Source organism: Phoca vitulina, unplaced genomic scaffold (genome assembly GCF_004348235.1).
Source record: "Phoca vitulina isolate PV1807 unplaced genomic scaffold, GSC_HSeal_1.0 scaffold53, whole genome shotgun sequence".
Lineage (NCBI taxonomy): Eukaryota > Metazoa > Chordata > Mammalia > Carnivora > Phocidae > Phoca > Phoca vitulina.
In genome coordinates, this window is record NW_022589756.1 from 5,467,014 (window position 1) to 5,490,206 (window position 23,193).

General features: G+C 43.7%; 1 protein-coding gene across 2 annotated transcripts in view; it reads left to right on the forward strand.

The window, feature by feature from the left end:
* DOCK5 (dedicator of cytokinesis 5) overlaps positions 1 to 23,193 on the forward strand; it is a 153,881-nt gene that overhangs the window by 124,747 nt on the left and 5,941 nt on the right. Inside the window, exons 40-48 of one of the 2 annotated variants that reach the window (XM_032389069.1) lie at positions 2,351 to 2,492; positions 4,450 to 4,531; positions 5,742 to 5,826; positions 6,260 to 6,346; positions 8,229 to 8,405; positions 11,688 to 11,771; positions 12,441 to 12,578; positions 14,386 to 14,552; positions 22,374 to 22,542. In XM_032389069.1, coding sequence (XP_032244960.1) covers positions 2,351 to 2,492; positions 4,450 to 4,531; positions 5,742 to 5,826; positions 6,260 to 6,346; positions 8,229 to 8,405; positions 11,688 to 11,771; positions 12,441 to 12,578; positions 14,386 to 14,552; positions 22,374 to 22,542 — 1,131 coding nt within the window. Of the gene's footprint in view, positions 1 to 2,350; positions 2,493 to 4,449; positions 4,532 to 5,741; positions 5,827 to 6,259; positions 6,347 to 8,228; positions 8,406 to 11,687; positions 11,772 to 12,440; positions 13,165 to 14,385; positions 14,553 to 22,373; positions 22,543 to 23,193 lie in introns of those variants that run through there. The other variant, XM_032389068.1, reaches the window with a different exon arrangement.

Genomic DNA, 23,193 nt, shown 5'->3' on the forward strand with positions numbered 1-23,193 from the left:
ATTCGAGTGTGGAGGAGATAGCGTGGGGAGAGAGAACGGAGCACCAGTAGGAGAGGGTCTGGGAAGGTGCCCTGCAGTAGGTTCTAGACCGAGATCGGCGGTCAGTCTCGGTGCTCCAGTCCCAGTAAGGCAGGAGTGCCTGCCATGCGTGTGTGTGTGCGTGCATGTGTGTGTGCGTGCATGTGTGTGTGACTGCTGTGTCACATGCATTTGGGGGCGTGAGCTGGAGACAGCACTAGTTCAGGGCAAAGGTTAGACCTTCAAGTTGAAAAAGGGGGTGTCTCCATCATCTGCTGGGTGACTATAGGATTTCGACCAAATCATGTAACCTCCACATTTTCTGACGTGTAAGTTAGAGAAATACTGCCCATGTCACAGGGTTGCTTCGGAATTAAGTAAATAGCATACAGGAGGGCTTTATAAACTGTAAAGTGGTTTGTGGATGTTAGGTGTTGTCAGAGAGTGCTGAAAAATATAAAAGCCTCTGCATGATGTAACCTCCATGCCCTTCTGTGGTATGGACCATTTCCCCAAACTCAGAATATCTAAAATCGTGTTGTCCTCTCCCCCCACCCCTGCTCTAGCCCAGCCAGGCCTCCTTCTTCCCTGCTTCTGTCAGGGGCCCCACTGAGCCTCCTGCTCTGGGCCCAGCAAGCTCAGAATCCTTGGTGATTCTCCCCATCTTCTTTGCCCTTCACCAGATGCCAGGGTCAGACGCCAGATCCCGTAGCTTCTCCTCCCACTCAGTCCTACCTGGGGGTCCTGCAGTTAGATGCACACCCCACTGTCCACTGAGGTTGTCTATGCACTGCTTCCATCATGTCACTCCCTCCTTCTAGAACCTCCAGTGAATTCCCCAGGCCTTAGGAACTGGTGCCTGCCTTTCAGTGCTCTGGCTCGTCCAAGCTTATTTTCTTCTACTTCAGTTCCATACTTTCTGCCCTGTGGCCCTGTCCTTTCTTTCACTCCTCCTGCTGGTTGTCCTCCCCTTCTCTTCTCCTCTCCTTACCGTGTCCGTGCATCTGGGCCCAGTCAATGCCATGTTCTCCTCGAAGCCCCTCTTTTCACTCTGCGCTACTGTGTGCTGACCTTATGCTTGTCTGCTTCCGTTCACATTGTTGTCCACATCCTACGATTAGTGCTGCCAAATACTCTGCTTCCTTACCTACCACAGTTTTGCCTGAATGATGGAATTGCATAAAGCATGGATTAGTCATGTAAATCTTTCCTAGCTTGGAAAAACTTCATCATCTATTCCAAAAGACCTGGCAGTTTTTCCTACCATCAGTGTTTCTCCTAGAAGGTATATTGCCTTCCTGTTACTTATATAAACTATCATACTTACTTGTTTTCTGTTTCTGCCCAGCAGAAGGTGAGTTTTGTGAGAGTAGGATCATCATTATATCCCTAGTGTCTTAGCATATCTCCTGTTTGTCCAATACCTATCTGCTAGATGAACGGGCAGGTGATTTTTAAAAATATTTTCCAGGACAATAGGGGCCCAAGGTTTAGTTAAAAAATGGATCAGGTATGGGCTGCCAATGCTAAGTACTCATCTGAGCGATCATCAGATGAGCAAGAACCTTTGAAACATGGCTACATTTGAACTTGCGTGGGCAATAGCAGTTATGAGTCAAATTACTCCTATGTCTGGAGCCTAGGAAATTTCTTTCTAAAAAAATCCAATTTTATTAATTTTATTAAACAGAAAAAGAATGTAGATTAGAAGGGAGAGAATAGGACTTAGTAGAGTTATATCCTGTGAGCCTTTGACATCGCCACCCACAGTGATTTTCAGGATTGCAGACGGACTGCTGTACATTATTCCTGTTCTCTGTTAATGGAGATTTGTTGTGTGGACTCTCTTCGTACTTTCCCGTTCTCTACGTCAGCGCCACTCCAAGTGCTGGTCCGCAGCTGGATCATGATAAGACAAAGGCTTGCATGTGAAGCAAATTCATGCACTTCCTTCCTTTGTTGAGAATGTCTTGCTATGAAAATCAGCTAAATTCAACAGCGTGCCTGGTGACATCGTGGATCTACCTTAGGGCATAAGCTCATCTCCCTGTGGGTCAGTGCAGACCGTTTGCAGACCGGCGGTGGTCATGGGGCCGCACTCTGAGAAGCACTGCAGAGACAGCTTTATGCCGTTGACTTATCTCCCCCAATAAACCATGAGCTCTTGCCAGATATGATGGTTGCTGCGGGGCACGTAGTAGGTGTTTAGTGAGAACTTGCTGGTGGAATGCACTTCGGCCGGGGAAGACTGTGGCTTCCTCAGCACCAGGATCTCCAGTTGCCCCTTCACTCTTCATGTGTAATCACTCCCCTTGCTGTCTCTGACCTGCAGAACAAAATCTTCATCTACCGGGGGAAGGAGTACGAGAGGCGAGAAGACTTCAGCCTGAGGTTGCTGACCCAGTTCCCCAATGCCGAGAAGATGACCAGCACCACGCCCCCGGGAGAGGACATCAAGTCGTCCCCAAAGCAGTGTATCCTCACCTCGGGGAGACATGGCCCGGCCCAGCCACAGAAGCTAAGGGTTCAGTCCCGTCTCTGCACGCAGATATGTCCTGCCCTCCGACCACTCATGTAACGGTTCTGACTCAGTTTCCCATTCTGTGTAAAAGCTTTGGGACCCTAACGTCCTTAGCACATGGTTATGAAGTAAAGGAGAGAGGAGATAAGGAAATCTTGAATATGAAAGGATATGTTTTATAGCTATATGGGGAGCTTGAGGAGGACATAGACTGGCTGTAGAGAATTCTGGATTCTGGATAAAGACGTATAGCTCTTCTTTTGTAACATGCAATGACTTAAAAAGAAAACAAGAACAAAATACTAAGAGCTCCATAACAAAATTATTTTTAAGACTTGTTCATGTGTTTTGTGCTAAAATAAAGATGTTCTAAAATTGAACACTATTCAAAGAAAGGTAGATAAGCCAGAGCCGGTGTGACAGGGTAGGTAAGAGAATGGGCTCTGGAGCCAAGGTGCCTGGGTTCGAGTCTCAGCTCTGTCACTTACTGTGTCCCTTTGAGAAGTTCCTTAATTTCTCTGTGCCTTGGTTTTCCCATCTATAAAATGGAGATGATGTTCATTCTTTCTCATGGAGTTCTTGTAAAGATTGACTAAATATCTGTCAAATATTAGGAACAGTGCCTGGTACATAGTAAAAATTCAATATATATTGGCCATTATTATACATATAGGTTGGTAAGTAGGTTGTAAGTAGATGGTAAGAAAGATTGACAATAATAATAACAGACCAATAGACAGGCACACCTTTAAGAGAATGGCAACCTGTTAATACGTAGCAGATGCTTGGAAAAGAATGGTCTTCCAGGATAAATCCTTGTTTGGGTTATGTGGGTTCAGGAGACAACGGAGGTGCCTTCGTGGTGTGGGAATGACAAGAGGTCTTCAAGAACTGGATGTAGGATTTCCTGTGGCTGTAACCTTTCCCAAATGGCTTCCTTCTTCCAGGCCTTGGTTTCTCATCCATGAGGTGTGAGTCTGTTTTCCCTAAATACCCAGTAGCACTTCTGGAAGGATCAAAATAAAAAGGAGGTCATTTCTGTGAAAATGCTCTGTCAACTAGACCAGGGTAAAGCACAGCCCAGTGGTCCTCAGATTTTGTTATACATGAGACTCACCACAGAGAGATTCTAATTCAGCAGCTGTGAATTCTCATTGTGCGTCCTGAGTGAGCGTCGTGTGGTTCTGGTTCCCCGGGGCTGCACATCACCCAGAGATGCTGGGAGTCACTGTTCTGTCCCGACCCAGGGCTTTCACCTCAACTTTAAATGCTGTCGATTTTGAAACAGTATATCTGTACTGGCGAGGACAAAAAAAGTCATTATTTAAATTATCAAGTCAGAGAGACGGGTCTCCCCCTGAGCTGGATTAAAATCCCGACTTCATCATGTACCAGTTATGCGCTCTGGGTATTCTTAGAGCCTCAGATTCCTCATCTGTAGAAGGAGATTCATAACATCTGCCTGTTGGTTGTTGTGTTTATTATTGGCGGGAACATATTGAGAACCTCGTTCAGTGCCCAGCTATGGCTGTCCATCAACAAGTGATAGCCACAGATACCAGACGTTCCTCCTGCGCAGGCTCTGGAGTCCGGCTGTTTCAGAGGCATGCGTGTCCAAAAGAAATGATTTAAAACTGATTCAAATCCCTCTTCACCTGATAGTTCATTGATGCCTATTTTCCTATGGCAGGGTTGCTTGCCAGGTCAAAATGTCCTAGGATTATTACTTAATAAGGCGTTTGGGTAATACCTCAGGGAACCCTGTTTTGAATGCAGTCCTGGTAGTCAGGAAAAAGGAGTACGTCAGGCAGGTACCATTTCCATCTGCAAAGCAGGAGGAATAGGCGGGGCTTTCTGCCTGGGACAGCTTCACAGCCCAGCCCCTTGTCCTTCCTTAACGAGCTCCTCAGACATGCAGTGTTTCACCGTAAAGCCGGTGATGAGCCTGCCGCCCAGCTACAAAGACAAACCAGTTCCAGAGCAGATCTTAAAGTAAGTGGGGGTTTTTTGCTTCTTTTAAAAAACATTTTCTAACACATTTTATCTGGAAATACATCAAAACCCAAGCTTTGGGGCGCTTGGGTGGCTCAGTCGGTGAAGCGTCCGACTCTTGATTTTGGCTCAGGTCATGATCTCAGGGTCGTGAGATCGAGCCCCACGAGTGGAGTCTGCCTGATCTCTCTCTCCCTCTGCCCCTCCCCCCACTCATGCTCTCACATGCGCGCGCGCACTCTCTCTCTCTGAATGAATGAATAGATAGGTAGATCAATAGATAAATAAAATCTTTAAAACCAAAGTCTTAAACTCATTTGGAAGACCTGTTGTCTTACTCCTCTGGGGCTGCTATAACAGGATCCCACAGACTCGGTGGCTTATAAACAAGACATTTATTTCTCACAGTTCTGGAGGCTGGGAAAGTCCAAGGTCAGGCGCCAGCAGATTTGGTGTCTGGTGAGGACCTGCCTCCTGATTCACAGACACTGACTTCTCTCTGTGTCCTCACATGGCAGAAAGGGTGATGGAGTGCTCTGGGGTCTCTTTTATAAGGGCACTCATCCCATTCATGGGGACTCCACCCTCATGACCTATGCACCTGCCACAGACTACTTAATCCCATCACAATGGGGGGCAGGATTTCCACACATGAATTTTGGCATTCAGACCACAGCAACTCTTTATTGTATTTTCAGTATAAAATAAGAGCTTGGTAATTCAAAAGGGATTTGGGGGCCTTGGGGGTATTTTTAGACAGACAGAGGGAAATCAGGAATTTCACTGTTAGGTTTCAGATCTCCTGGATCCTATTTCCACTCAGAAGCACTCACTGAGGAGTGGCTGACCTCACCTTGCCTGGTGGGTTCCCCAGTGATCGAAAGCCTCGTTCTTTTTTCCTGAGAAGCTAAAATGCTAGTAGGATTGATAGGATTGTGATAAAAATACACAAATGAAATCACAAACATGGATATAAATACATATACCTTTTTAAATGGTGAGCTGTGGAATGGATTCATTATAAGATAAAGATGTGCAATAAAATCAGATCGTGCACCCCCTCCAGCCTTCATTGTGGAGACGGTTTTGAGGTCGCTTAGTGGATAAGACTCGGTCTTTGTAAGATGTGGCCCAGGTTTTATTGAAGTCTGATCAAGGACTGCTTGTTCTAAGAGCAAAGCTACAGCATTGTGGCCATGTCTTTCTCCAGCTACTATAGAGCCAATGAAGTGCAGCAGTTCAGATATTCCAGGCCATTCTGGAAAGGAGAGAAGGATCCAGACAATGAATTTGCTGTGAGTCCACCCCCTTTGCCCTCTAAAACAAGGTAAAGTAGGCTTTCCACCTAACCAAAGCAGATCGCAGAAACTATGGCAGCCATGGGGACAGAGGACAGAGGTGCTACGCGCTTACTACCTCGACAGCAAGCCCATCTCAGTGGAGAACTCTAGACCGGACCCCACCCCAAGACTGGGCTCTGCTGTTGCGCTCCAGTGTTTATGCTGGTATGACCTGAGCAAGTCCCACCTCTCTGGACCTCACATGTCCCCTCTAGAACATGAGAGGGCCCAAGCAGATGATCCCTTGCAGTTTTAAACATCCAGAATCCTCAAAATGTGGCCCGTTCACCAAGGAAGCATTTGGGAATAGACTCTCCCTGACCTCAACCAGGGAGCATTGCCATTTTGCCTGGGAACTGACATTTCCAATTTTCCTTCCTTCCACCAGACCATGTGGATCGAAAGGACCACGTATACAACTGCGTACACCTTTCCTGGGATTCTCAAGTGGTTTGAAGTCAAACAAATTTCAACGGTGAGTCATTTGAAATTGGAACTCAGAAAATTCTTTGTGTCTCCAGATATAATAAGAGCCTTTGTTAAGCCCTCCTCCAGTTCTCACTAGCTTGGCCAGCCTCCTCTGGCCAACTTTGTTTTCCGAGAGAGAAATAAAAGGCATGCTTGTCTAATAGAACTCCTTTGTACAACTGATGTTACAACACCAACCCTAAAGGTTACTCACAGTGAATGACTCTTTTATGAGTAAATGAGTCTCGTCTCCTCATGATCCTGCCAGTGCACCAAACCGTTTTCAGAATGTCTCCTTTGAGTTTGCTGTCAATCACATTCTCTCCCAGAACATTTCCTCTTCTTTCATTCGTGGCTAATCACATCACCAGTCATCCTAGACTCTTCCTTCTCTATCCCTCCCCAAAGCTGCCCCTTTTACCTTTTTAATATTTATTAAATCTGTTTTCTTTATTTCCAGCTCTCCTACTACCGTACCCTGTTTTAGTCCCTCATTCATCTCTGGTGGACGCCACGGAAAAAGCCCCCTCATTGGCCTCCTGCCTTGGCCTTCACAGGCCTGTTTTCCTCACGGCCTCCGAGCGTGAGTTCCACAGTGGAAAGCTGACCGTATCCTCCTCATGCTTAAAACCTTGCCGTGGCTCCCCAGTGCCTAGAGCATAAAGCCGCTGTTCCTTAGCACACACAAGCAGAGTCCTTGTGACTCAGCTCTGCCACCTCGTTTCCTATGGAATCTTCTGGAACTAAACTGCTCATTCCATGTTATTTCAACCCTCCATGACAGTGGGCCATTTTTTTTGCCCGAAATGCTACTTCGCAACCTAACTACCTCCCATCCAGGCTTCGCCTGGAAGTCATCTCTGAAACTCCTAAGTGGGGTTAGATGCCCTTTCCCTGTGCCCTGCCACAACCTGGGCTTATTTCTAGCAAGTTACTCCCGTGCTTACGTGGCTTGAGACCCACTACATTTTATAAACCATAGGCTCCTCCCAGCCATGAATTCTGTCTTATTCACTTTTATAACTGTGGAACATAGCCCAGTACTTGGCATGTAATACATCTTCAAGAAATACATCTTGAACAGATCTGAACTGAAATCTGATGTGTTCCGTACCACTGGTAGTAAATTATTATTTTTCAAGTATGAATATGATTTTTGGACAGAGACTTTTGGCATTGAGGCTGCAGTAGGCGGTCATGCTGGCTGGCAATGGGTAAAACGAAGAAGGCGATCTTTCTTGAAACCTGGCTTTGAAGATGTTTCCACAGGAGTTGCTCTTCTGAATGTATATTAAATCTTATTTCATTTTCATCCAAAATTCAGGTTGAATATTCTAATACATCCTCTTATTTCTGACTTCTTTAAACCACAGAACCCATACTAAGGTGACTTATGTATGGTCTGAATGTATGGCATCCAAAATCATTTCCCTTTTCTCATGGAAGAAGCATCAAGCCTCTTGCCAGGGAACATTCTGGGTGCTGCAGAAGTATCTGGGATCAGATAACCCATTACTCTGTTGTCATTGAGCTTCTCAAAAATCTCTGAGGGAGCTCTGCCTAAAAATCAATCATTGTTACAGCTCCATTTTTTTTTTTTCAAAATTTCTGTAGATACTTTGCACCAAGAAATAATCACCGCAATAGCTAATTTTTAGGTCACCCTTGGACTTCCTAAGAAGATTTTAAGTCGCTTATTTTGCAACTTAGCAAAAGCATTTCCAATAAGTGTGGTATCCAAATAAATATAACCTTGACAAGCAAAACTTGACTCTTCTATAGCTTGGTGAGAATGTTATACCTTTTAAAAGGGAACGCTTCGGATTTTTTGTTCCGTCTTTGCTGTGAGCTCACAAAATGACCTTCCTCTCCCTGGTCCTCTGTCACAGGAGGAAATCAGTCCCCTGGAGAATGCCATAGAAACCATGGAACTCACCAATGAGAAGATCAGCAACTGTGTCCAGCAGCATGCCTGGGACCGAGCCCTCTCTGTGCACCCTCTCTCCATGCTGCTCAGTGGCATCGTGGACCCAGCTGTCATGGGGGGCTACTCCAACTATGAAAAGGTGAATCCCGTGTGTCTCCATGCCTCTCTCCGTGGCACCATGCCCCCAGTGAATTCGTTGCTTACAGCTCGCCTGAGAGATTTTTCACTCTGCCTTCTTCACTTCTTTTACAAGTGAAATTAATGAAAAGCATGTCCTTGACCTCACACCTCCTAGAGACCCTCAGCAACCCCGCCAGGGTTAGGCCATGGCCTGGTAAGGAGTCACTGAAAGATCAATCTAATATACCACGTCTGGTTGATCTACCTGCTGTTCCCTCTCCCACTCCCCCTCTCCCCTGTGGGAGACGCAGAACTCAGGATGCTCTGGAAGTGAAGAAGCATCTGTGGGAGAGGCAGAGCTGTGCTCTAGTTAAAATGAGCTTCTAAAAACACCCACCCCGACTTGGTGTGCCTTAGGTTGTTTGGACAAACGCTGGCCCTGGCTACTCAGTTACATTAGTTCAACTAAATGTCATATCTTTTATTCTGGAGAAACAAGAAAAATGTACTCACCAGATGTGAATCCATTGCATAGGGTTTGGATGTAGCACCATTTAAAATGGAGGTAATGGGGGCGCCTGGGTGGCTCAGTCCGTGAAGCGTCTGCCTTCAGCTCAGGCCGTGATCCCGGGGTCCCAGAATTGAGTCCTGCATCGGGCTACCTGCTCAGCGGGGAGTCAGCTTTTCCCTCTCTCTCTCCCTCTGTGCTCTCCCTCCCTCTCTCTCTCTCTCAAATAAATAAAATCTTAAAAAAAAAAATAAAATGGAAGTAATGTATTCAGTAGGTAATTCGTAATGTAATTAATCAAGGCAGGATTTTTAATTGTTCAGCTGTTTTCAGTGGCTAGGTAATTTTGGAGTCCTCTTCCTGAATCCAAATAAACATTTGGCCACCGCCCTGTGGAGTAGCCTGGAGAATGAGCGGGAAGTGAAGGAGGAAGACGGGAAGGGCGAGTGGACAGTAGATGGGCTGATTCTCTTATTTCCATTTGTACACCAAGTCCTGAGAAGACCAGGGACGTTAGAATCAGCCACGCCTGTGACCCAATCCCGGCTTCCCATTGGCCACTGTGTGCCCTTGAGTGAGATAATTCACCTCTCTGAGCCCCGAGCTTCGTATCTCAAAAAAGTGAGGAAAATACCTAACGCACAGGAGTGGCTCATAGCTAAGGAAGGCATCTTGTGTGTAGGGAACATCACAGAACACTTGCCATATAGTTGAGGCTTGCTGAGGGTCGATTTTCTTCCTCCCTCCCGTCGCTTGGAGCCAAATGTGATCGGAACGTCCTTCGTGAGTGGGGCGGCCAGTACTCTGTGACTGATGCTGTGACCATCTTTCCCATCAACCTTTGCACCTTGTTCAGGCTTATGACCCTTAGCAGCCGGGAAGGAGTCCACACCGGAGGTCACTTCTAGTGTGCCCATGCCAGGTGTCAGTAATAATCTCTGGCATCATCACAAAATTCAAAGCAAAACTAGGATCCAGAATATAATACTTTTTTATACTGTAATGATTTTGGTGTGTGTTTTTTCTTATAAGCTATCTAGTACTAACTTTTATGTGTTTTTCCAAGTGTTTTTTGGTTTTGTTTTTTTTTACAGAATGCCCCTGAACTCAAATTCATACATGCCAATATCTGTGAATAGTATGTAATTTCATATGAAGGTCTTTCCAATGTCATCGTCTTCTCATTGAAATTTTTAAAAAGGGAATGTAGGGTATGTAAACTAATAAATTTCAAGACCTTTAGCTTAAAATACTAGTTTGTACTTCTAATTAATATGTATGAGTGTGTGCATTTCTAAACGTAAGAAAAAGGTAAACTCCTTGATCACCAGTGACCCCCATTGCAGTCCATTGGGGAATCCATCATCACTTATCTATACAGGCGACCTGTCTTAAAGCAGGCTGTTAATCATTGCCTGCCTGATAGGAATCCAAGAGCTGTTTGCTGTAATCAGCCCCTTTCTGTCGTGAGGCAGGACTCTCCTAAAAAAGTGAATTTCAGAGCACCCTGCTCCAATATTTCTTGACTCAACCAATGCTTTGGGAATTTTGGTGCATTTTATCTTATATCAAAAATTGTTTTTTAACTTTTGAAGATTTAAACTGCTTGTATTTGGAAGGTGAGGGTGGATGAAGTTTTAAGCAATACGACTTTTTCACTCATTTCTCTCTAAACATGAATCTGGCTAGAAGGAGTGCTCTCCGGATGTGCTGCCCGGCTTCCTGTTTGTGATACTGGGCCTGTAGGCCCGCATGTCTTTGTATCCCTTGTTGCATTCATTTGCTGGGGCCGCCAGAACAAAGGCACACACAGGGTAGCTTAAAACAATAGAAATAGATTGCCTCACAGTCGGGAGCCCGGTTTTCTGAAATCCAGGTAGCAGCAGGGTTCATTCCCTCTGAGGGCTGTGAGGAAGAATTTGGTCCCACCTCTCTCCTAGTTTCGGAGGGGTTGGCAAATATTCCTTGGCTTATAGATGACCATGTTCTCCTCATGCCTCTTCACAGTGTGTTCTCCCTGTGTCTAAACTTCCCCTTTTTATAAGGACTTCAAATACATTGAATCGGGCGCCTGGGTGGCTCAGCCGTTAGGCATCTGCCTTCAGCTCAGGTCATGATCCCCAGGTCCTGGGATCGAGCCCCGGTCCTGCTTCTCCCTCTGCTTCTGCCCCTCCCGCCACCCATGCGCACTCTCTCTCAAATAAATAAATCTTTAAGAAATTTACTTATAAGACATTTTCACATCTATATCTCATGTTGTCCTCAAAAAAGCCGTTTAGATAGATGAGTAATGAGAAAATGTGGATATTAATATTTACTTAATACAGAAAAAAATGTGATAGAGCCTATATCAGATGATAGAGCAGGAGAACTATCGTCCATATCCAGCCTACTAATTTTTTGCTTTTTCCTTTATAATAACTGCACACTTTAATGAGTAACCTTTAGGGATTGCCATTGTCCTTAGTCCTTTGGGAAAGTTATTTCACTGAATGCCATTCTGCTCTACTGATGATATTTGGTCTGTGCACTTGTGTGTGTCTGGTGGTTGTTGAGAAGGTACTTTGATTAGGCATTGCACAATTCCAGAAAAACCACAAAATAGCACATACCTTTAGAATTGTCCACTATGGCATAAGGGCTGCCCCAGGAAATGAATGAGTATTTACTTAGATGTTCCTGATTTATCAGAACAGAACACATTTTTCACCCTTTCAGGCTCTCCTCCCTTCTGGGTCAAATACACAGATAGGAACGTGTTCTAATTAATACTCACATGTGCTCCCCTTTTAGGCTTTTTTTACAGAAAAGTACTTGCAGGAGCATCCCGAAGACCAGGAGAAGATTGAGCTGCTAAAACGACTGATAGCATTGCAGGTATGTGTCGTGGGAGGAGTGCGGCCAGACAGCCTTCCGCAGCGCTCCGTGGGGTGCCACAGAGCACAGCCCCAAGATATTCTCTAGGGCTTAAATCCACAAGCCCGCTTTTAGAGGGTTTCGTTTTGTTTTGTTTTTTACTCTTTGGAATCACAGCCTACCTCTTTGTTTGGCAAAGTGACCCTAGGAATAGCATTCTGTTAGACTCTACAGTGCAGAGAGGGACCCTCCTAGAGAAGAGATTAAAGTCCCCAAATTGGTTTGCTGAGCTGTGTTTCCAGCTGAGCCATGTTGGCCTCAGTCTCTCTCTCTCTCTCTCTCATTACTTCAGTGAACAGTGGTAGAAAATGCAGCCATCCGATTCAGCCTAAGGTTTAAAACTAGCAGTGGCTTAGCCACAGACATGCCCCCGGGCTCAGGTGGGTTTGTCTGGGCTGTCAGCCCTTCCCCAGTTGAGGGCCTGCTTGTCTCCTTGTGTGTCTCTCTGTGTCCTTGACCCAAGGGCGGCCAGTGCCCAAGCCCCACACGGAGAAGTAGCGTTCTCATGTGGTCCGTGCTGTGTCTGCCAGCTTACCTGTCCGTCTCCACCCCCATCCTTGCCCAGCCTCCAGATCTGAAGTATCCCTCTTCCTAAACCGTATTCCCTTCCTTTCATGCCCTTTTGTTCAGATGCCCCTGCTGACAGAGGGGATCCGCATCCACGGGGAGAAGCTGACAGAGCAGCTAAAGCCACTGCATGACCGGTTGTCTTCTTGTTTCCGGGAACTCAAGGAGAAAGTGGAAAAGCTCTACGGTGTCATAACGCTGGTAGGCTTTGTCTAAGGAGCTTGTTGATTTTTTCTGTCTCTTTGACAGTTTTTGATCTTGCGGAGTTTTTCAGCTGCCAGATGAGTCAAAATGGTGCAGCATGGAAATACCAGGGGCAGGGAGGAGAGCACATGGTGAGCTTTTGGTGACCTTCTAACAGTGACGTGCTACATAGGGGTTCTCAGACTTGAGTGACTGTCCGAACCACCTGAAAAACACAGACCGCCAGACCACAGCTCCAGAGTTTCTGATAAGAAGTCTACAGTGGCCCAAGGGTTTGCCTTCCTCACGTGCTCCCACGTGGGGCTGAGGCCGCTGGTCTGGGCCCACAGTGTGCGCGCTACTCTCCTAGCAGTTGGGATGTTCCTGCTCCCAGACGCTGATCATTCCTGTCCCGTCTAGCCCAATTCTTAGTGATTTTCCTAGTGTTTATTTTTCATTTTGATGAAAGGTTTCCACTGTTGACGCCTTTGAAGGGGATAAAGAATGGTGAAGTGCATTTCACAATGCATATAGCTGATTTCATCATTTTTTCCAACAGTTCTAACACAGTTCTCCCAGTGACAGTTTTCTTCTTCCCAAGAAGTTGGGTGGGTTGGTACATGCGCTCAATAACCTTTTGTCTCTGGGGCGCCTGGCTGGCTCAGTTGGTAGAGCATGCAGCTCTTGATCTTGGGGTCATGAGTTGGAGCCCCACGTTGGGCATAAAGGTTACTTAATAAAAGAATAAACAATAAATAATCTTTTCTCTCCAATAGTCAATTAAGTGTTTGGATGCAGCTTCATTTTTCCATTTTTTTTTAAGATTGATTTATTTAGTTGAGAGAGAGAGCCTGTGTGTGCACGAGCAGGGGGAGGGGCAGAGGGAGAGAGCAAGAGAGGCAGAATCCCCGCTGAGTGCAGAGCCTGACACAGGGCTCGGTCTCATGACCTGAGCCGAAACCAGGAGTCGGATGTTTAACTGACTGAGCCACCCAGGCGCCCCATGTCTCCTCTTTTTAATATGAGTTCACCTTGCTTTCTGTCTCACTCTTGAACTCCTGATTTTCAAATTCTCTTTCCTTGGGTCAAAGCTCTGAAATTCCTTTCGAGCCCTCCTGCCTCCCATTCCCACACCTCCGTCTTTACTACCCTTTTCTCCAGAATATCTTTGTGATCATTGCTTTTAATCAAGTGTTCAGTCATGTCTAACCTCCCAACCTACTGCCAGTTTAGAGCTTTTTCCTAGGAACATTTATCTTTTACACAAGTTCCTAGATGGGAAGGACTGTGACTTTCACCTAGTGAATAGTTTTTATTAGATCCAGGCCAGTGGTTGCATGTGAATTTGATATGGTGGCCTGTTGGGGCAATCAGTCCTACTGGAGACATTGCTAATGAAAGCAGATCAATATCAATGTTCCTTTACTTCTTAAGATTCACCATTTACTTCCTAAGCATCAGGTCTACGGTTTGGATCTAAAACTTTCTATTAGGCCAGTATTCTATTTTTCTAGTGGCTGAAAGAAGCTAAACTGGAGAAGCAGACTGAGGGTTTTGCTCTTCTATTGGGGGGTAATGAACAGTTTGCTTTTTCTCTCTTATGTGGCTGGCAGCAAATTATGGGGAATTTTTCTCTCATCTTAACAAGGTAGGTTTAACCTAGTTGTGTTTATACTTAAGAATAGGAGTAGCTGCGATATTTAACAAGTGAGGCAGCAGTGGGTGCCAGCCAATACAAATGGCGGCCCCAAACGGATGGGGGTGTGCCAGGCCATATGGGCTGAGTTCCAGGCCAGCTCACCGGGAGATGCCATGTGTTCTTCAGCCACCCACCTTGACTGAGAGGAAGCAAAGCCGCACAGGGTCTATTGTACTACCCTACATCATGTCATCTACACTGCGGAGATTGTCCATCACCTCAGTGACTTCCTCGGTGATTTCCACCTCTTCTAACTCATCCGATAATGCTCCTTCCAGACCAGGATCTGATGGGTAAGGGTTCAATTTTTAATTGGCGGTGGGGTGGGGGGTGCAATTTGCCTAACCTTTGCCTTTTGTCGCCAAAGGGAGCCTTGGTCAGTGTAGATGCATCACTGTTATAAGGGAAATAATTCAGAGTATATGGCTGTTAGCCTCTGGATCATTCTCATTGTCTTCCCTGTGAGATCATAATCACCCATCATCCTGTCACATCCTGTCACCCACCCTATCACATTCTGATTTATTTTTTCATATTAATTTATAGTCTGATTTTTTTCATCTGAATCAATTTTCAAAAGTAATTTTAAAATTTATATTTATTTTGTAAACAGGTAATATAATTACATGATACAAAATTCCAAGGTACAAAAGGGATCTCTCATGAAAAACCACCCATCGGTCCTTGACTCCTACCTTACCAGTACCCCTCTGCGGAGGCAAGTGATAGCCTTTAGGTTTTTGGTGCCTTTCCAACAGCTCTTCATACACAGCAAGCAACACCTAAATATATATTTTTCCTCATGCTTTCTTTTTATATGAATGGAAACGTAATACTTTCTTTACCTTGCTCTTTTTACTTACTATGTCTTGACAATCATTCCATTTCAGAATGTAGAGAGCCTCGTCTTTTCTTTGAGGTGCAGACATCTTGGGATATGTCTGCACCCTGACACATTCCACTGGTGCCTATTGGTGGATGTTCAGTTGTTTTCAATCTTTGGCTGTCATAGCACTGTGGCCGTGCATAAGCTTAAAAACAATTTATTCTGTAAATATGCAAATATATCCATATGAGAAAAATTCCAGAAGTGACATTGTTTTGTCGAACATTTATGGTTGCAATTTTCAAAATTATTCCTAAATTGACTTCCACAGACATTATACCAATTTAGAGTCCTACCAGCAACATACAAGGGTGCCTCATCACCCCCACACCCCAAATTGTGTATTATTGGCCTTTTTAATTTTCACCAATCTGATAGGTGGAGAATATTTTCATGGTATAGGGTTTCATTTTGGTTTGGTTTTATTTCTCTTGTTTTGTGTGAATCTGAGCTGCTTTTCATTTTTTAGTAGCTGTTTGTATTTTATGTTCTGCAAACCATGGTCAAGTATTTTGGGTACATGTTTCTTTTTGTTTTTTTTTTTTTATTTTATTATGTTAGTCACATACATCATTAGTTTTCGATGTAGCGTTCCACAATTCATTGTTTGTGCATAACACCCAGTGCTCCATGCAGTACGTGCCCTCCTTAATACCCATCACCGGGCTAACCCATCCCCCCACCCCCTTCCCTCTAAAACCCTCAGTTTGTTTCTCAGAGTCCATAGTCTCTCATGGTTCGTCTCCCCCTGGGTACATGTTTCTGTTGTGTTTTCTCTGTCTGTAATATTCGTTGAAATGCATCCTCCAGTTCTCCTTTATCTTTTGACTTTGCTTCTCATTTTTTATTTAGTTGTGCTTTTTTTATGCAGTCAAATAAATTAATGCTGGATTTCAGGGCTTCTGGATTTTATATAATTAAAGGCCTTTCCCACTCTAAGGCTGCAAAAAATTAATTTTAGAGTTTCAGTATTCACCACTAAATCTGTGAATCTTTGAAATTTATGAGTATAAAGTGTGAAGTATGAAGTCAACTTTTTTTTTTTTTGGCCATGCAACTAGTCAGTTTTCCCTGTAACCTTTAGTGAGCAAACCATCTTTTCTCTGCTGATTTGAAATGTCAACCTTATTACAGAATCAAATTTTTATATGTTCCTTAGTCTATTTGCAGACTCCCCCCCCATTTCTTTCATCTCCCTGTGTGTTCATATACTAGTACTATGTAGTTTTAACTACTGTAGATTTGAAAGGCTTTTATTTTTTAGTTATCCTTTTCAGAATTTATCTGGCAACTTTTACTCATTGCTCACTTTTGGATTCACTTGTCTGGAATCCTATGGCTATTTTTATTGGGATCATATGAAACTTCTGGACTAACTTTGGGAGGACTGATGGCTTTTTGATGTCAAACCTTTCTTGCCAAAAACATGGACTGCCTTCCCATATGTTCAAATTTAAGATATTTTTAAAAAATGAATTTGTAGTTGTATTCTTTCTGTTTAAAATACTATTATAAAACAGTATTTTGCTAATTGTATATTTAATATATGTACCCATAGAAATTTTTCAAAGTACTAGAAACTTAAAAGAAAAATGCTTATCACATCATCACTCAGAAGTAACCACTGTTAAGGTTTAGTTATATAACAAAAAAAGCATATATACATTTTATACAATTGGAAAAGCATCACACATACCATTTTGTGACCTGCTGCTTAATTTAATATACATGATGAGTATTTTTTTTTCTTTTGAGAGAGCATGTGTGAGCGGGGAGGGGGTGGTGGGGAGGGACAGAGGGAGAGAGAAAGCCTTAAGCAGACTCCCTGCTGAACGTAGAGCCCCATGCAGGTGTCTGTCTCACGCCCCTGAGATCATGACCTGAGCCAAAATCAAGAGTTGGAGGCTTAACAGACTGGGCCACCCACATACCCTTTTTATCATTTCTGTTGGCTATTTACCATTGCATCCTATGAACGCACCATAATTAATCCTTCTCTTACTATCAAATATTTAAGCTCTGTCATTATTTCTAAACAGGTAATCAGCAAAGTTCATTATAAATTTCATATGAAAACATGTAGCTTCTGTCAATATAAAATGCAATTTTATTATGAAGAATTGTACCAAACATAAGTGTACAGACAGCTTTCCAGTTATTTAGGATGCAGTCTCATATCCCTTCTTGGCCTTTTGGCTCAGATCAAGTGTAGGATGCATTTCTAGAAGTATACATTCCCTAGTCAGAGGATGAGATTCATTACAGTTCTGATGTCAAACAAATACCAATATGCAGCGCCATATGCAATGTGAGTACTGGGTATTTGCACTATTTTTAGTCCTTAGTGCAATAAATATTAGATAGTCCTTGATTCATTTATTTTTCTCTTCTATGGTTTTTTTAATGCCATTAAGAGATACTACCTACTCTGTGAAAGCATAAAAGTTCTGTTCAGTGAGACTCTTTTCTTAAATAAATGGTCTCACTCAAAAAAAGAAAAGATCTGAAACAGCTGTTGAACATCAGAGACCCCATGAGTGCTGACACTCAGGACAATAAACAGAGAACAGGTGAGTGGGGCCCTCTTCATGCCTCGACCCAAGCAAGGTGGGTTATTGACCTTGCCCAAATTTCCCCAATGACTGGAAGTCACTGATACTATTTTCTAACATTATTTAGGATGTTTCTTTAAAGCAGCTCAAACTGATTATCAGCTAATGACCCTGAGTCTCCCATTCCCAGTGTCATGCCACAATATTTATTAATGCTTTCATGATGATTATTGGGGGTACCATCTGTAAAGGGCCAGTTCTCTATTGGAAGAAAGTAGAATGTATCCATCCTATCTGGCAAATGGTAGGCCGAGGCACAGAAAGAGAATTACTTTTTGAAACACAGCTCATAGAGTTAAGGGAAGCCAGGAGGCCAACTAAGTCCATGCTTAGAGCACCAGCAAGGTTTGGGACCTAGAACAAAATTGTTTAGAAAAAAACTAATCTTTGATATTTCAGGAAAATCACTGAAGTAATCATTATAAGAAAAAAATAACACAGACCCCGGGGGACCACACTGTAGTTACTTTATGGTTTAGTTTGGTTCCTAATTAGGCCCCAGTGAAACTCGCGTCTTTGACTGTCGACCTAGTGACCCACAGCCTTCATTCTCAGTCTCTGAGGTAAAGTTATAATTGATTCCATATAATCTGGGGTGGTGGTTTTCTTTCTCCCTGACCAATTACTGTTTGAGGTGATCTTGTTTGTTTGTCTGATTTGGCTTAGTTGGTTTTAAGAATAATTAGAGTCTCGGGGCACCTGGCTGGCTCAGGTGGAGGAACGTGCAACTCTTGATCTCAGGGTTGTAAGTTCGAGCCCCATGTTGGGTGTAGAGATTACTTAAAAAATAAAATCCTAAAAAAAATTAAGAATAATTAGTCTTTTTTGGAATTTGGTTCTATATTTCTTTAACCAGTACAGAGTTAAGATAAATAATAATGAGTGGCTTCCCCTTAAGTATATTAATCATTGAAAAATACCAAAGGGGCACCTGGGTGGCTCAGTGAGTTAAGTGTCCAACTCTTCTTGATTTTGGCTCAGGTCCTGATCCCTGGGTCATGAGATCGAGCCCTGTGTTGGGCTCTGTGCTGACCATGGAGCCTGCTTAAGATTCTCTCTCACCCTTGGGCAACTGGGTGGCTCAGCTGGTTAAGCATCTGCCTTCGGCTTAGGTCATGATCTCAGGGTCCTGGGATCTAGTCCCACATCGGGCTCCCTGCTCAGTGAGGAGTCTGCTCCCTCTCCCTCTACCCCTCCTCCCGCTTGCTCTCTCTGTCTCTGTCTCTCTCAAATAAGTAAATAAAATCTTTAAAAAAGAAGATTCTCTCACTCCCTCTCCCTTTCCCCTCCCCACCCTTCACGAGCTCTCTCTCTCTCAAAAAAAAAAAAGGAAAGAAAAATACCAAAAAATTAAAAGCCCATACAGACAGTCTTTTAAAAAATAATACAAAAGGAGGGAATAATTTGAAATAAAAAAAAAAAAAAGAAACCACCATCTACAGGCATTTCCCAGTGTGACTGCATGGGCTCAGCCTCACTCAGACTTCCCTGGAACTTTCTCCCTTTACCTTCACAGAGCAAGGTAAACACACTTTGCAGAAACAGAAACCATGCAATATTAAAAGCTTAAAATGATTTAAGCATTTTAACCAAACACAGCGAGTGAATCCTGTTTGGATCTTGATTCAAACAAGCCGCTTCCAAAAAATTTATGAGACAATCAGGAAATGTAAGCATTGGATGTTCAATGAAATGAAGGAATTATTCCTTTTGTAGGACAGATGATGGGAGTGTAATTATGTTCTGAAGTGAGTCCTTGCCTCACTGAGGTATACACTGAGCTATTTATGGATGAGATGGTATGACGTCTAAGAATTGCTTCCAACTGATCCAGTGAGGGGCAAGGAATGTGACTTAGGTGTACATAAGAAAGCAGAATGGCCATGGGTTATCATTATTGACACTGAGTGATAGACACATGGGAGTTTTTCACGATCTTTGCCCCCTCCAGATATCTTGTCTTAATATTTGAGTATTTGATAACTTGTGACACTAACTTTTTAAAATTCTTTGGATTTCCGTTTTCATAAAATACCTATTTATGTCCTTTGACTATTTTAAAAAACTGAACTACTCATATTTTTCCTTTTGGTTTGTAAAAATGTCTTATATATTAAAGATATTTGCCATCTAAAATAGGGTCAGCAGATAGTTTTAGTTTACTAATGATGCTTTCTGCCAAATAGAAGCTTCAATTTTTTTTACTTTTTATTTTTTTAAAGATTTTATTTATTTATTAGAGAGCACAAGCAGGGGGGAGGGGTAGAGGGAGAAGCAGACTCCCCGCTGAGCAGGGAGCCCAATGTGGGACTCCATCCCAGGACCCTGAGATCATGACCTAAGCAGAAGGCAGATGCTTAACCGGCTGAGCCACCCAGGCATCCAGAAGCTTCTATTGTGTTTTTTTAAATACTAAGAGCTCATCTCTGTTTTTATGTTGTCTTATTTCATACCACAGCTTTTGTCTGTGTGTGTGTGTGTGTGTGTGTGTGTGTGTGTGTGTTTTATGGACTTTATTTTTTAGAGCAGTTTTAAATTCACAGCAAGATTAAGAATGTAAAGCAGAGCGGTACATTCATTACCACTGATGAACTTATGTTAGCACATCACAGTCGCCCGGACTCCATAGTTGACGATAGAGTTCCCTCTTGGTGGTGGTGTACATTCTGCGGGTTTTGACAGATATATAGTGACAAGTATTCACCACTGTAGTATCATACGGAATAATTTCACTGCCCTAAAAATCCTCTGTCGTCTGCCTATTCATTCCTCTAAGTTTTCTATTTTTATGGAGCAAAAATCTATCAATTTTTAATCAAACCAAGGCTTATTGAATACCCATCCAGAAGCTCTAAGATCTTTTTTAACCCTCCTTGGTTGTTTTTTTTTTAAGATTTTATTTATTTTTATTTATTTATTTATTTTTTAAAGATTTTATTTACTTATTTGACAGAGACAGAGACAGCGAGAGCAGGAACACAAGCCCGGGGAGTGGGAGAGGGAGAAGCAGGCTTCCCCGCCGGGCAGGGAGCCCAATGGGGGGCTCGATCCCAGGACCCTGGGATCATGACCTGAGCCGAAGGCAGACGCTTAACGACTGAGCCACCCAGGTGCCCCAACCCTCCTTGGTTTTACATTTGGCTATAGTCACTCCCTCTCTGTCTCCCCCCGAGCAGCCCCACTCCGCCATTTGAGAGCAGGTTATGTACTTCCTTCATGCTGTAAGAGCAAACGCCTCGTCTTATATAACTGCGTACTACCTACGCCTGTCCATTCAGGAGATTTGGCATTGATGCAATACTGCAAACGCTAACCGGATTCCAGTTCTGGCGGTTGTCCCACTGTGTATTTTATACAGAGCAATTTCTGGTACAGGACCCAGTCGGGATCACATGCTGTGTTTGGCCACACCTCTTTATTCTTCTTTAATCTGAAGTAGTTTGGCCTTTCCTTAGTTTGTCTTTCATCATATTGACATTTTTGAAGATTACGGGCCAGTTATTTTATAGAATTTCCCTTTGTTTGGGTTTGTCTTATGTGTGCTTGTGCTTAGGAGTCAAGTTATAGACTTTTGTGTCATGTTGTGTCCCTTTAGGTATCATATCCAGGAGTGCATTATGTCCATTTGTCCCCCATTGGTGAAGTTAACTGACCGTGTATGTGGTTAAAGTTTTGTCCATTTTCTTTTCTGTTGAGTTACTATTTTTTCCTTTGTAGTTAATAAGTAATTTATGGGGAAATCTTGTGAGACTATCCTGTTTCTCATCAAACTCTTCCTCTCTCTATCTAGCACCTAATCATGATCCTTTTTTTTTTTAAAGTATATTTTAGGGTGGTGGTTCTTTAAAGACATTTTTTTTAAAGATTTTATTTATTTTGACAGAGAGAGCGAGAGAGGGAACACAAGCAGGGGGAGTGGGAGAGGGAGAAGTAGGCTTCCCCCTGAGCAGAGAGCCCGACATGGGTCTCGATCCCAGGACCCTGGGATCATGACCTGAGCCGAAGGCAGACGCTTAACCGACTGAGCCACCCAGGCGTCCCCTAATCATGATTCTTGAATAAAATAGTTTTCACTATGGTGCTTGAAAATCTGTCATAGTAATAAAAGCATTTCAGGAGCATGCATATATGCTAGACCCTTGTTCTAAGCATTTGTGATAGCCTTATGAGGTAGGTACTATTATTGTCCCCATTTCATAGATAAAGAAACTGAGGTATGAAAAGATTTTCTGCCCAAGATCACCCAAGAGGTAAGTAGAGGTAGGATTTGAACACAGGTTGTCTGTCTCTGGGACATGTGCTGTTCTCCACTGTCTAAAGCTGCTTATTCATCTTTTACTGTATGAATTCTATCTTTGCCTGTAAATTTAATAAGACTTTCTCTTCCTGGGATAAGATGAATGTTCAAAGATATTTTCCTTTCATACTTTGATGGTCTCATTTCATGGATACCTTGAGATGTCTAATTGGCAGTTGGAAATTCAGATTTAGAACCTGAGAGGGAAGTCACAGGCCAGGATGAGGTTGAGGAGTCCTAATCCCTGGTCTTGTGGGAGTACATTTTGACTGCCAAGTGGTCAGTGTTTTGTGATTCCATCCTTGCCCTTGGCTGATAGGTCAATCCTGGAGCCGCTTATGGAGCGCAGGGCTTCGTCAGGTGCCAGAGTTGAAGATCTGCCCCTCAAAGAGGACAGTGAGAACCGGATCAGCAAGTTCAAGAGAAAAGACTGGAGCCTCAGCAAGTCCCAGGTCATTGCAGAGAAAGCGCCAGAACCTGATCTGATGGTAAAAACAACAACGACAACAGGGGGTCAGGGTGGGGGAGGGGGGGAGAAGCTGAGGAGCACCAGAGACTTGCTAGTGCTTTCCCCGCAGCCTCAGCCTCAGCCGGGCACAGCGCCCCTCACGGCAGAGCTGGGAGTCACACCCGGCAGCCTGTGACAGTGTCTGATCTTAGACTGCTTAAAAAACAAAACAAAACAAAAGCACAAAGGGAGAATTTGAGTGTCTAAATCAGCAGTGGTGCAAGATCTTGTACCCACAATGTAAACACATGGGCTGATGCTTGGAGTTGTGGTTCTCACCACCATGTCCCATGAGTCAGTCCAAACATTGTCATTTCTCTTCTCTTAACTTAAAAAAAAAAGTGCTTTTTCTTCTTCCATGAGCCACAGCAAGTTGTTGAGGGTGGCAAGACCAGCCTTCCCTGAGAATCAGGGTGGCTCCTTTCCAGCCCAAATAACACGGTCTAACCGTGCTCAGAATCAGGCTCATGGCCGGCCGGGAGAGAATGTTGGCTCCAGTGAATCCCCGTCAGTGTCTTCGCCGTGCTCGCCGCATGACCGTGCGGGAAGCTCAAGAGCGGCTTCCAGAATCTGCCCTCTGACAAGCTGGTGCTCAGCAGGCAAGGTTGTTCCAAGTGTTGATGAGCTCAGC